This window comes from Diorhabda carinulata, chromosome X (assembly GCF_026250575.1).
Source record: "Diorhabda carinulata isolate Delta chromosome X, icDioCari1.1, whole genome shotgun sequence".
In the NCBI taxonomy this organism is placed as follows: domain Eukaryota; kingdom Metazoa; phylum Arthropoda; class Insecta; order Coleoptera; family Chrysomelidae; genus Diorhabda; species Diorhabda carinulata.
This window is the reverse complement of record NC_079472.1, coordinates 54,094,222-54,107,691: the sequence shown is the minus strand read 5'-3', so window position 1 is coordinate 54,107,691 and position 13,470 is coordinate 54,094,222. Positions and strand designations below refer to the sequence as shown.

General features: G+C 31.9%; 1 protein-coding gene across 4 annotated transcripts in view; it reads left to right on the top strand.

Moving 5' to 3' along the window:
- LOC130902011 (cytosolic carboxypeptidase-like protein 5) overlaps positions 1–13,470 on the top strand; it is a 32,811-nt gene that overhangs the window by 1,444 nt on the left and 17,897 nt on the right. For all 4 annotated transcript variants that reach the window (XM_057813797.1, XM_057813796.1, XM_057813799.1 and 1 more), the window contains 5 exons: positions 733–878; positions 2,396–2,728; positions 5,558–5,829; positions 6,757–6,944; positions 12,732–13,032. In XM_057813797.1, coding sequence (XP_057669780.1) covers positions 733–878; positions 2,396–2,728; positions 5,558–5,829; positions 6,757–6,944; positions 12,732–13,032 — 1,240 coding nt within the window. The remainder of the gene's footprint in view (positions 1–732; positions 879–2,395; positions 2,729–5,557; positions 5,830–6,756; positions 6,945–12,731; positions 13,033–13,470) is intronic.

Here is a 13,470-nt window from a genome sequence, read left to right as displayed (position 1 = left end):
TAGATACTTGAACCTGTTAACACTTTTTTTCAGTTCTTGTTTTTGCACAATTATTTCTTCTGGTTTGTTTGATATTTTCATTATTTCTATCCTTTGTATGTTTACCTGCAGTCCATATTGCTTCATCTCATTACTCCACTTCTGTATTCTGTTTTGCAGCTTTTCTTTTGTGTTACGGAATATGAGTAAACTGTCCGCATACATTACAATGTATGCATTGCAATGTCCATTTCCGTCCTCAAAATCAGTGTTTCCCAACGTGGGGCCCACGCCCTACAGGGGGACAATTTGATTATTTAGGAGAGTAATTTGATGTTAAAGTTCGTTGATTAAATAAATCAAGAATGGCAGGTATTAGATTCTATTTACTTCATTTTTAGAAGCATAATTTTCCAGAAAATTTTCTCGAAAGGAAAAATATATTATTTTGTGGTAGCAGTGTATTGAATGTGTTTTATAGTGATCTTCATAAAACCTGTCAATTAAATTACTCAATTGAACAATTCCATTTTTTAATAGAGGGCATAGAAATTTTAAAAAGACTAAGGTGGGGCATGGCACTAAAAAGGTTGGGAAACACTGCTGTAGGCTATGCAGAATGTTTTTAAGAAAATCCTAATAGAACTACTAATTCCCTCTATGATTTATAGCATAAATGTAGGTAGTACCAATTTTGGAACAATGCTGAAAACAGTTAAAAGAAATTGTAGATTCATGAATTAAATATTTCAGCCCCAGCTCCAGCGTTATTAGTAAAATTTAATATTGTCGATTTAAATCGACAAGGAAAAATGTATAGTCAGGGCATGGCCCCAGTATATCGAATAATACCAGGAAAACCAAGATGGGACAGAATTTCTGATAAACCCACTCATAGTGTAAGTAGAAGTGTTGAGATTTGTGAACTAATGAAATTGAAATATATATTTATTTGAAAAATTTTTTAAGATAATGTTGATAATTGCATTCGTTTTGTCTTTTTGGTACAATTAAAACACCAATAAAAATATTAATTTAATTTTAACAAACTATTTTTGGTAATTTTTTCGTGTAATTAGAATTGTGTGATTAGATCAGCCCACAGTGAGCCTGATACACTGAAAACCTGGCCAAAAGCCCAAATTTACAAGTGTTCAGGAATGCCGCAAAATTTACTAATTATGGAAAAGGGATGTTGAATCTGTATCAGGGTGTAACAAACTATACCTTAAACGTCTACTTATTTCATCAGACATTTGTTTGTGCAGTGTCTAACGGCGACGATCATCAAATCAATTGCAACTGAAAGAAATGTGAAATATTGTACTACTGGAGATTTATTTAGAGAGCTCATTTTGGGACTACTTCTTTAGCTGATACTACTTTAGTAAACTTGAATACTCTTTTAGTTTTAGTCTCAATCAGCATTCATAACCTGAAAACCATGGTTTCTGTTGTGTTAAGAAATAATACCATGTGGTGAAATACCGTGGTCAAAAGTGGATTTTTTGTGACATTCCCTAAATTATAATGAGCTTCTTTAGTATGTTATATTAAATAATGGCTTCTCAGGACAAGAAAAAGAAAGCAAAACACATCTCAGAGGGTGACAAGGCATTGTTTCTTAAAATGATGAAACGTTATGTTGGTGTTATTGAATCAAAAAAACATGTCAATAACATAATAAAAAAAAGAAGTGCTTGGAATGATGTCCATACTGATTTTAATACCGACCCTCAATAAAACACAAGACCAGTTGGTTTTATGGAAGAACTGTAAAGCAAAAGCAAAGAAAGCAATGTCTAGAGACAAAAGAGAAATAATTAAAACACAAGAGACCAGTTGAAGGTTTTATGGAAGAACTGTAAAGCAAAAGCAAAGAAAGCAATGTCTAGAGACAAAAGAGAAATAATTAAAACAGGTGGTGGAAATAAGAACTATGAAATTGATGGAATGACAAATCATTCCTCAATTTTTTGAAAATCCGCAAATTAGACTACTTCAGTCATGTAATGAGGGAACAACGATTCCAGAGATTGATTATGCAGGGAAAGATATAGGGAAAGAGAGGTATAGGACGACGAAGAATATCATGGCTGCGAAACTTAAGGGAGTGGTAAAACTGCACATCAAACCAATTGTTTAGAGAAGCTGTGAATAAAATACAAATAGTCATGATGGTCGCCAACTTTCGTCCGAAGATGGCACTTTAAGACACTTTCTATCTCATTAAATATAAGACTTAACACACATGTGTTTAAGAACGTTTCCTCTTAAAATGGAGTGATGAAACGTTCACTATAATATTTTAGATTACTTGGGAGAGACCCTGTATTGTAAGTGAAAAACTTTGCATTGATTCCTATAAATGTTTTAATTATTCATCATAAATAAAAACATATGATTAATTTTTCAGCTGAACGATGACATATTTACCCTCAGTTTTAAATTTCGCACTCCAGAAAATTTGGATAGTATAGTTTATTTCGCTTTTACATATCCATTTTCTGTAACCGAGTTGGAAAAAATGTTGACCAATGTCGACACGAAGTATTTAAACATGAAACGTATTTCTGATGATGATATTTACTACGTTAGAGAAACAGTGTGCCATTCCTGTGACGGCAAACCAATAGACTTAATAACAATATCTTCTTATCACGGGATATCGAAAGAGAGAGAAGAGAAACTGAAAAATCTGTTTAACAGAAGTAATGTACCTAGACCTTTCAAATTTTCAGGTAAAAAAGTAAGTACAGGAGTGATATTTGTCTATTTTTTAATAATTTACAAAGTATATATATATATATATATATATATATATATATATATATATATATTTATATATATAAATATATATATATATCATATCATGTGTATATCATATGTACTATAAGAATAACAATATAATGTTTCTATTTATCACAGATAAAAATAATTGTGGTGCTTAAACAAAAACACACCAGGTCTGAGGAAAAGAAAACACCAGAAATCTTCACTTCATTACAATCTTATAATCACTTACACATTGAACAGGAAGCATTTATGTCAGTCTTTGTTAGTGATTCTGCATTACACTTGGTGGCCGTGCAAATGGACCTCCTCGACCAATCCACCTAATCTGATCAATCCACCTATTAGGAAACATTTTATTGAGATTCTTATCATTTAGGAAGTGGGGAGGGGCTCCATCGTACGTGAACCACATGTCTCTGCGAATATTTAGAGGAATATCACATAACATGGGTGGGGAATCATTTTTGGTAGAAATTCTAAGTATTGCTAATCATTCAGGTTATTATCAAAAAATATTGACCTAAATTATTACCCCCTCTATCTGCCCACATATCAATACAAAAACGTTGATTCTTTGTTTGAATTGTATTGTGAGGATTTTCATCAGCCCACAAATGTAAACTATGGGAATTGATAAAACCGTCTTGTGTGAAACCAGCTTCAGCATTAAACATTCAAATATCCTCTATAGACATGTGATTCATGCATGATGGAGCCCCTCTACACTTCCTAAATGATGTGAAAATCATCTTAATAACATTTCCCTAATAGGTGGATTGGTAGGGGAGGTCCATTTGCATGTCCACCACGTTTTCCTGAATTAAATGCAATGGATTTATTTTTTGGGGAATATCTTAAAAGATTGGCATCAATGGCAATACCGGTAAACACAAGGAATGGAATGATCAATACAATAAACTTCCATTGTGACGCTATAAGGCAGCATCTTGGAATGCATTAGAAAATCGATTAAAAAATTTATTTTTGCTCTTTTGGTTGTAAAAGTTATGGGTTGTTAACCATTGGGCATGAGCCGCTCCTGGCTTTCAGATAGTAGTGTAAAATTATTTATTTCGCCAAACGCACTGTATGGACATACATAATCATCCATTGAAAATTAACAATGTTCGAATGTATAATTTCGAAAATATATTTAATTATAAGTTCTGATTTCGCAACTTTAAAGGCCTGTAACTCAGAAACGGATGGTCGTATAAGAGTTTTTTATGTCCGCATTATTTTCACGTTTTCTACTCACTTCCGAATTTTTTGCTTCACTTTCTGGAACACCCTGTATATTGTTATATTTGAAATTCTGCTCAATTATGTGTTTGATAATATGGAACAGAATTTCGCATTTACAATTTACAAAATCAATTGTGATTGCGTAATTTAGGATAAATTGAATCATACATAAAATAATTATCATCAACATCAAAGTTATAATAGATAAAAACACGTAATCAAACATTTGAAACAATAAAAAGACCACGACAAGGGGGAAGTTTGAGTTCCACTTTACGTATCATATCATAAATTTGAACAGAGTACCATTTGCTTCAACTCTTGATGGAGGGAAGAAGGGGATTGAGCAGGAAGAGAATGTTATGGCTCCACAATATCAAAAATTGGACAGGGATCAGAACTACAGGAGAATAATCCATACCATCAGAGATAAGATAAAATGGCCAGAATTGATCACAAACAAATTAATGGATAGCAGAAAAAGAGATATTGGAAGCAGCGTTCACTGCAGAACTTATAATTAGTAAATAAGAAAACCTACAACCGAATATGGTATTGTGGATCCATCCATTAATGAATAGCAGCAGAAGATTAGGTATTAGAAGCAGTATTCACTGCAGAACTTATAACCAGTAAATAGGAAAACCTGCAACATAACTTAGCATCGGAGAATGAAGTATTAGAATAATGCAGAATAAAAATAAATAAAAACAAAAACAAATTTATGACAATAGGAAATGAACAGTTGAATAGAAAAATCTAAATACATAAGTTGTATCCAACAGGGGAAAATATTCCAATATTTGGGATTTAAAATGGACACAAAAGGAAAACAATAAGTTAAAATAAACCCATGCATGGAGAAAAGAGAAACTTTGTTATATTATGAGTAGTACCCTTAATAACAAAAAATGAATTACCAATACAAATATTGGCTGTGATTGCAGGATATAATGTAAAAAACATAATAAGATAGAAGCAGTGAAAATAAGTATCTAAGAAGAGTATTTGGCGCCATGATTACAATATAAATAGTATTACAATATAGATAATAGATAACTGGAATTAAGAAAACGTTTAGAATTAGTGGAAATCATGGGCCAAAACAAAAATTACGCTAAGGGAAAATAATAAAGAATAAAGGAAAGGGAAATCTAAAGGAAGAAATGGTCAAGATAGGAAGGGATGCTAAATAAGATGGGAAGAAAGTAGAACAAAGACCTTAGTGAAAAATATTGAAGAGTGGAAAGGATTTACATGAAAATTGGAATTTTAAAGATTATTATTACACAATAGATTTAATATATGGGTTTATAAATATTTAAATGAGTTTAAACAGTTTTTTATTTATAGAAGGATTTTTCAGGAAAAGTTATTGAAAAAATAGGTAGACATTGCAAACATTTTGCAAATTTCTTCATCCTACATTTAAATATATATATTTTTTTAATAAGTGAGACAGCTTTATTCAAAAAATCATTTTCAACTAGATTAACATGTGTTGAGAAGTTTAATTATTTAGAAACTGTATTTGCAGGTTATATTTGTTTCTGCAAGAGTCCATCCTGGAGAAACTCCATCAAGTTTTGTTTTCAATGGTCTTTTAAGTCTTTTATTGAGTAAAGACGATTTAGTAGGTCAATATTTACGTAAAATGTACGTATTTAAACTGATACCGTTTCTAAATCCTGACGGAGTATCAAGAGGCCATTACAGAACTGACAGCCGGGGTGTAAATTTGAATAGAGTGTATCTTAATCCTAGTTTAAAGGATCATCCTTCCGTGTATGCAGCTAGAGCGTTGATAAGGTATGAATATCGAAATATATTCTATTAAAATGTATTGATAAAAAAATAGAAAATTATACCGGAAAAAAACGTGCAAAATAATAAAAAAAAAATAGAAAAAGCAGTCTGCTGTGGACTCGAAACATTATAGAGTCTTTTCATATAGCAATGATATTTTGTCCCTAAAAACAATCGTTTATCAATTTTGAGACACGTTTATGATTTATTTATGAATTTTTCAGACTTTTGTTTGTATAGAACATTTTTTTGTTAAACTCCAAACTAATAAAGTAATGATTTTATTTTTCTCTTTTATTTCTGGTTAGTATTTATTTACATATTACACTTTTCAATTTGTTTGTTAGAAAAATCTCTATTTTATTACTTCTTATCTTAAAAGTGATATTGTAATCATGTCCACTAATTTTCTTTCGTTTAGTTGAAAATGTATGTAAATTTTATTTCGTAAATAAACGTGTCCCAGTTCTAAGGTGTTTTTTATCGTGAATTCGTAAAATTGTATGGAAATGAATAACATAGAATACATTAGATATTCTTTGTTGTAAATTTAAATGAACCGCGAGAATAGATTAGTTCTGCCACCTACCATCGAGGGCTGTAACATCGAAAATCCGCCATTATCTTTCCACTGAATAACAACTAAATTTGAATTAATTTTCATGATTTTTATTTATATAGTACCTATGTTATATTTTGTAAGTAAGTCACCGATAACAAATTATAATTTAAAATAAGATAAATAAAATTTAAATTCAAAAAGTATATGTTGGTTAGTTCCTAATTTCAACATTTCCATACTTTACCTATTACTTTCAAATTTTGGCGGGACGTTTTATTTACAATTCCATATAAATGAATTTATTTTTATTTTTTGATGAAAAAATATTAATGTCATTATGTTTAAACGCATTTTATTTTATTTTCTAGATTCTATCATTTTGGATATGAAAAGGAAGATCACATACCCAAATGTGAAAATTGTAAAGCCGGTTTACCAGGAAATCAAAAAGATGGCTATCTATCAGAAGAAGAAGTCAAAGACGATGCCATAAGAAAAAAAGTATCTCGAATATCTTTGAACGAAGATAGACCTTCTCAAAATTGGTGTACAAAATGTAAGAGTAATATATTTAAATTGGAAGATACTATGCCAGGCATATCTACCATCATACCTACTTTCAAATTAAACTCTACGATAGGTAGGATTGAAAATATTTGAGTGTCGGTTATTGGTATTCATAGTTGCACGAATTTTGTTGTAATTACTTCTAGTAGAGTAAGACGCTTCCAAACCTGGATATACTATTAAAGCATTGATAGTTTTTGATGCGAAATATTGATTGTATTGAACACACTGTTAACGACTACTACACCAATTAATTTTATAATTGAAGAGACTCAAAATCAAGACGATTTGGAAAAATAGTATCCGAATTTGAAATAAAATTAAATATTTTTAATTAATTATGTATGTCAATGATGACTTGAGACATACCACATTAATTATCATATTTTAATTAATATCAGGGCAAGTATAGTTAATATAAACATTTCTGTCGTCGGGATGTAAAGTTTGCTTCTCGTGGTATGCGGGACAAAAGTGGCCCGGGAAGCAACGACTTATTTATAGAAATGTTTACTCTCAATGTCAGTTTTCTTCACACGAAGGGTGGCCACCCTTCAGCTCGATGTCGCCAGTATCACGTGACAAACAGCAAAGTACAGCACTAACATAAGATATTAAAAAAATATAGCAACGCCGTCTATTAGTAAAAAGCGAAAGTACTTAGTTGCCAACCTTATATTATAGATTTACTTCTAGTATATAAAGACTATAACTTAATCATAAAAATGTGCGATGGGTAAGTATAGTTGGTGTAGTGGTAATAATTAATATGTTCAGTATTATTATAAACAAAGGTACCGGGAATTCCAACTTAGGTATCAATATAGCTTTGAAAATATACCCAGGTATGTAAAAATGTATTTTATATTATAAGAAATGTGTTATTAACAACTAAAAGTTGTTGGTCTAAATAGTTGGAACCATATGAAAAACTTGATATTAGTTTCAGTACCATTGTGGTTAGTTATCAGTACATTGTAACATGTCATTCGGCTTGTTACGTTTTACTTCAAATATTTTGATTAATTTTTTGATCACTTATTGTGGCACAGTAGTCACTTCGGATCTATTTATTCTAACATTCGAGTTTTTGAGGAAATCAATTTGTTATCCACCTCCCACTTAATTCGAGAAATTCAATAAAACTTCGAAATTGATTCGTTCTGTACCCCAAATAAATAGAAAATACGAATTTATATGGGAACTATCATACCAAATTTACTTAAAAATAATAAGAAATCCTTAGAAACAACTGAAATTTTTTTGAGCATTATAATCAAGAAACAAATTTAAAAAGATATTTGGGAAACTTACCAGCAAATATTGAGAATAAAATCACCACAAATTTACTAAGATTTACTTTATTTTAAAGTGTAGGTAGATAGAGGATGATTTAGTATACATTCCGAGGTTTTATTGAATTTCTTGAATGAAGTGGGAGGTCGATAACAAATTAATTTCTCCATAAACTGGATAGAATACATAAATCAGAAGTAAACAAAAGAATACTCATAAAAACCGATTGACATGTTACAACGTGAATATTACCTTTCGTAATAAGAAAAAATTTGATTATCCAATGAGTCCCAGAATTGATAAAACGACTCTTATAAGAGATAAACAATTCTAAATTCTGATTTTTAGTTTTTGGGTTTTGCCTTGCTTGACAAAATACCAATTTCTAACATAATTTATTCTTATACAGAGTAAAGTGTATTTTGTATAACAAATATGAAAAAGAGTTATTAGGACAAGTATAAGAGAAAATAGGCAAACATTGACACGTTTTTACTTAACTGTACATAATTTATTTTTTTTATCATGTAATGTAATATATTACTTTAATTTTGATATAATGCGAAACAGAAACATTCAAAAAACAAACTAATCAAAAAAAAATTATAACATGTTGTAAAAAACTTTGTGGATGTCAATGTTATGCCTATACCCTGTTTTGAATTAGAATAACCATTTTAGGAAACCTGAATCATTAGAAATCATTGAAGCAATTACTAGATTTAAAGAAATAACACAAAATAATAGTCATACTAAATTTGTACAGTATTGAAATTAGGAACCACAGACTAAATAATAATTAATCTAATATTAGTATACACACGGTAAAAGAGCCCAATAAATATTATTGAGAACGAATAACAAAAAAAATTCAATGAATTGTAAACTTGAATCTATGAAGAATTTCAAGGTTGGTGACTACGTTTGTTAGAAGGTTAATAGCAGTTGTCAAATTTGGTAGAACACAAAGTTTTGTATTGATGAAACAAATTTCAAAACAATCACAAAATTTAACTCGTTTCTGATCAAATGTAAATAATTCCGAATGAAAGAACCACAACAATTGAAAAATGCATTATTCAGAGAGCAAATGGTTGGTTTTTCGAAAATTGAGCTATGTGAGAAATGAAAATCAGTTGAATAAAAAATAGTATGAAATATAAGAAAATGTACCATTGCAAGTACAAGAACTTATTTGATTTAAAAATTGAAATACAGTAGAGCAACGATTATCCGGACTAATAGATGCATGTCAGTGTTCGGATAACTGATTTGGACTCGAATTTAATTTTATTCGTACTGTAATATGAATAAAATATTGTAACTCAATTCTTTTATCAATGTATACACCATAAACAAAGGATTGTTAAACAAAAAACAGCAAATATAATTTACAGAACACATTCAATTATGCAAATTACAGCACTGTATCTTTAAGGATACTGACATAAGAAATCAGATATTTTTGCTCAAAATTATTACATACGCTTTTTTGCAGCTAAATCTCTTATCCTTTTTAAGGACAAAAGCTAATGGTGTCACACTCGGTTTGACGCTCTAGTCACTTCATAGCTTTTTCCAAACAGGTAGATACCTCATCGTGGGTTGGAACATCGTTTTCAGTGTCTTCTCCATCCTCCTTTTCCTCTCCTACTTCTTGATTATTCTTCTTTATCTCCTGTACAATTTCTTCATCAAAAAGAACCTGATAACCTGGATCGTCGATGAAGTAATTTAACCAATCGTTTACATTAGCATTCCTCAAAGCCTGGTGCTTCTTTGACGCTTTCTCTTATTTCATTTGGATCATTACTTTCTTGTAGCTCTTGAGGGTCACCTGGATGCTTATTCCATGCTTTTTCAAATGTGGTATCTTTTACGGCCCAAGCATTCGCCACAATGTAGACGCCTTCTTTTGAATTCAATTTCTTGTAAATGCTTAGCACAGATTAGTCACCATTCTCCATATCTAGAAGCAGCATTTGAAGCAATTGCTTTCTGTAGAAACTTTTTAATGTTTCTATCTCACCCTATTCCATTGATTGTAGGACTGACATCACATTTGAAGGAAGAAATAACACATTGAATTTAACATTATTTAAGATCAAAACAACGTCTGATGTATGAGTTGGTGCATTATCTATGAGTAAAAGCACTTTGTCGGTTGAACCTGTTTTTTGTTAGTGTTTTTTCACATGTGGAATACACAACAGGGAGCTTGCTTATGCTCTCAAAACATCTAGGCTACGGTAACCTTTGATCGCCAGTAAAGTTAGCGCAAACCGTGGCTGTAATGCGGGATTTGCTGGCTTAGTATCCAGACGCTGCAGCGTTCCTTTTAGAAACAGGGGACTTGGTTGGCAGCGTTTTCCAGTTGAGACCAATTTCGTCCGCATTGTTAATGTTCTTGAATTTAAAACCACCAGCTTTGGAAAATACATAAAATGTCTTCTTAAAATTTTTTGCCATATACTACATCAGCTGGCAGTCTCTCCCCTTATACGTCTAGCTCCTTTATCCTTTGCGTGGATTTAAAGCGTTGAAGCCAGCCAGCTGTAGCTTTAAAATAGGGTCACCATTCATCATTTGGTCTATCTGCAGTGATTTTTCACAAATTGGTTGTCCTTGACTTCTAATTTGCATAAACCATGTATACAATGCCAAGTCCGGCTCCTGATTGTCTGTTGTTTTCATTGATTTTCTTTTTGTACTCTCATCTTCAGTGGCTAGAAGCATTCTTTGATAGTTTGACGCTGCTTTTTGATGTCCGAAATTGTAGTAGTGCCTACAGTACTGCCGCGATAGACTAGCCTCACTTACACCACAATCTACTTCTTCCAATAGTGTTTCTGCAATTGACAAAGCTACAAGTTTACGTTTAGTCGACATTACTTACAACAACAAAAACTTAATTTATCGGCAAATACAGTACAATATGTAAGCACAAAAACACAATAACAAATATCACAACTTAATCAGCGAACTTAATCTGCGAACGTGAAATTCTCTACTGATAAAATGACGATCTTTTGTTTTGACATGAGGCGCTCCGAGTGGCTAAATTCTGAACTGCAACGAGCACTACACACGGTGAAGCGAAAGTTGAACATTCATCGAAACCTCGTACACGGGTACAATTTTTTTTTCTAACCTAATCAACGGACGGCCAGATGACCGGTATTTGGATAATTGATGCTCTACTGTAAATCATCAAAAATATATGTATGTGATACACTTTAGAAGAATATTTAATAGCAAGATTAGTACCTAAATGGAAAAGAAATTTTCCAAATGATATGAAAATGGGCCTATTTTCAATAGACAACCCATCATAGTTATTCCTCATTCTGAAGACAGTAATTTCAGTACTTAGAAATCAGATGTGTAAAAAAATCATTGAACTATTTGCATAATTTTTTATTTGTTACAAAAAACAATTTACAGTATATCAGAAGTATTGTCTATTATTTGTTAACTCAAAAAACACTAAATGAATTTATGTAAAGATGTAAATAATTATTCACTGAGAATCATTATCACTGTCTTATCTACAGAAAGAAACGATTATCGGTTCTATAAGATCATCCGCCTAAAAGCGTTGCTATCTCGTCTCTCAACAGTCTATTTGCAAGGCGGGCTCGGCAGAGATCAATAGAGACACCTGGCATGAGACAAACGAAGGCACATACAGATGGGCCTCGTTAGAGTGCCCGGTCACTCGGTTAACAAAGGCAACGATTAGGCCAACTCACTTGCCAGACTATGATCGGTGAATACACCAATGAACCCAGAACCCATTCTTGGTGTAGCTAAAAATGTGGCTATCGCGCGTCTCAATGATCTAAATGCACGTCTGTCTCGGCAGAGATAGATAGAGAGACCTGGTATGAGACAAGCGATGGCAAATATAGATAGACTCCGTGCGACTAACACCAAACAACTGATCTAAATAAAAAGACGCGAAATCCGACTAAAGATCGGACTTCATACCGGACACTGCCATGTAAGACGCCATCTTCACACCATGGACATGGAGAAAGGCGAAACCGCGTCATATGAGCGTGGTGTAAATACTTGAGCAAGCCTCACAACTTATCTAATGACATAAAAGGGCTCAAGCCAAAGCACCTAATCGGCTTCTCGAAGGACATCGGCCTTTGATAACGTCAAGTGGGGCACGCCTATCTGAAAGCATATGTACTCAACGGCCCCTTGGCCGTCCACAATTAACTATAAACTATAAAGATCATCTACAATCCTATCTAACTTGAAAATTTCATCTTCTTTTATGACATGTGTAATACAATTTTGCCATTGAATGTTAGTCACATTTTCCAAGGCTTGCATTAGAATGTTTAAATATATAGTCGTTTATATCAGTGATTGATTGATTTAATAGCCGCTTTTGAATATTATTTATTGTATCCAGAATTGATAACTGAATTTGTCGTTGGAAATAATAATTTTATTTTCATTATAGGGCATAATTTCTGCAGGAATTGTGGAGCAAAATTGGAACATACACAAAGTAAAGAAGAAGTGCAATTCGAAAAAGTGGTCGTAGGGGCTCACGGTGATATAAATTCTAATGAATCTGGACTTTTTTTGTACATAGATTTACACGGACATGCTTCTAAAAAGGGTATATTTATGTATGGGAATCACTTTGATGATGTAGAAAGAAATGTAGAATGTATGTTATTACCTAAACTCATGAGTATTAATAACCACAACTTCCATTTTCACGCTTGTAATTTTACGGAAAGAAATATGTACTTGAAGTAAGTTTCATTCGTTTTAAGTTATTTATTATGGATTTCACAAGAAAAAAACTTGTTTATATAAAAATTTCAATTTATCATTTGGCGATGTTAAAAAATGAGAATAAGTTCGTTATGGTATTGCATAAAATCCGCTTGACATGATGCAATACAAGACGCAATATTTCTTGATAAAAAACATGCGCAGATGAAGTGCAGCTGAATATTTCATGCAAGATATCGCAATTGCGTCATTTTTATTACGCGCAAGCTACAATTCTAGCTAAAAATCTAAAGAAACTTTTGACTTAACAACCAACCTGTCCGTAGGCTCAGGGCTCAGGCCAGTGACCTCAGATTTATTATTATTTTGTTGGTTGACCAGAATTTGAGGTTAGGAGTTGTTTATTTTTACTAATGGAATGGAATAATGTTAATGGCAGTTACGATACAATGGCA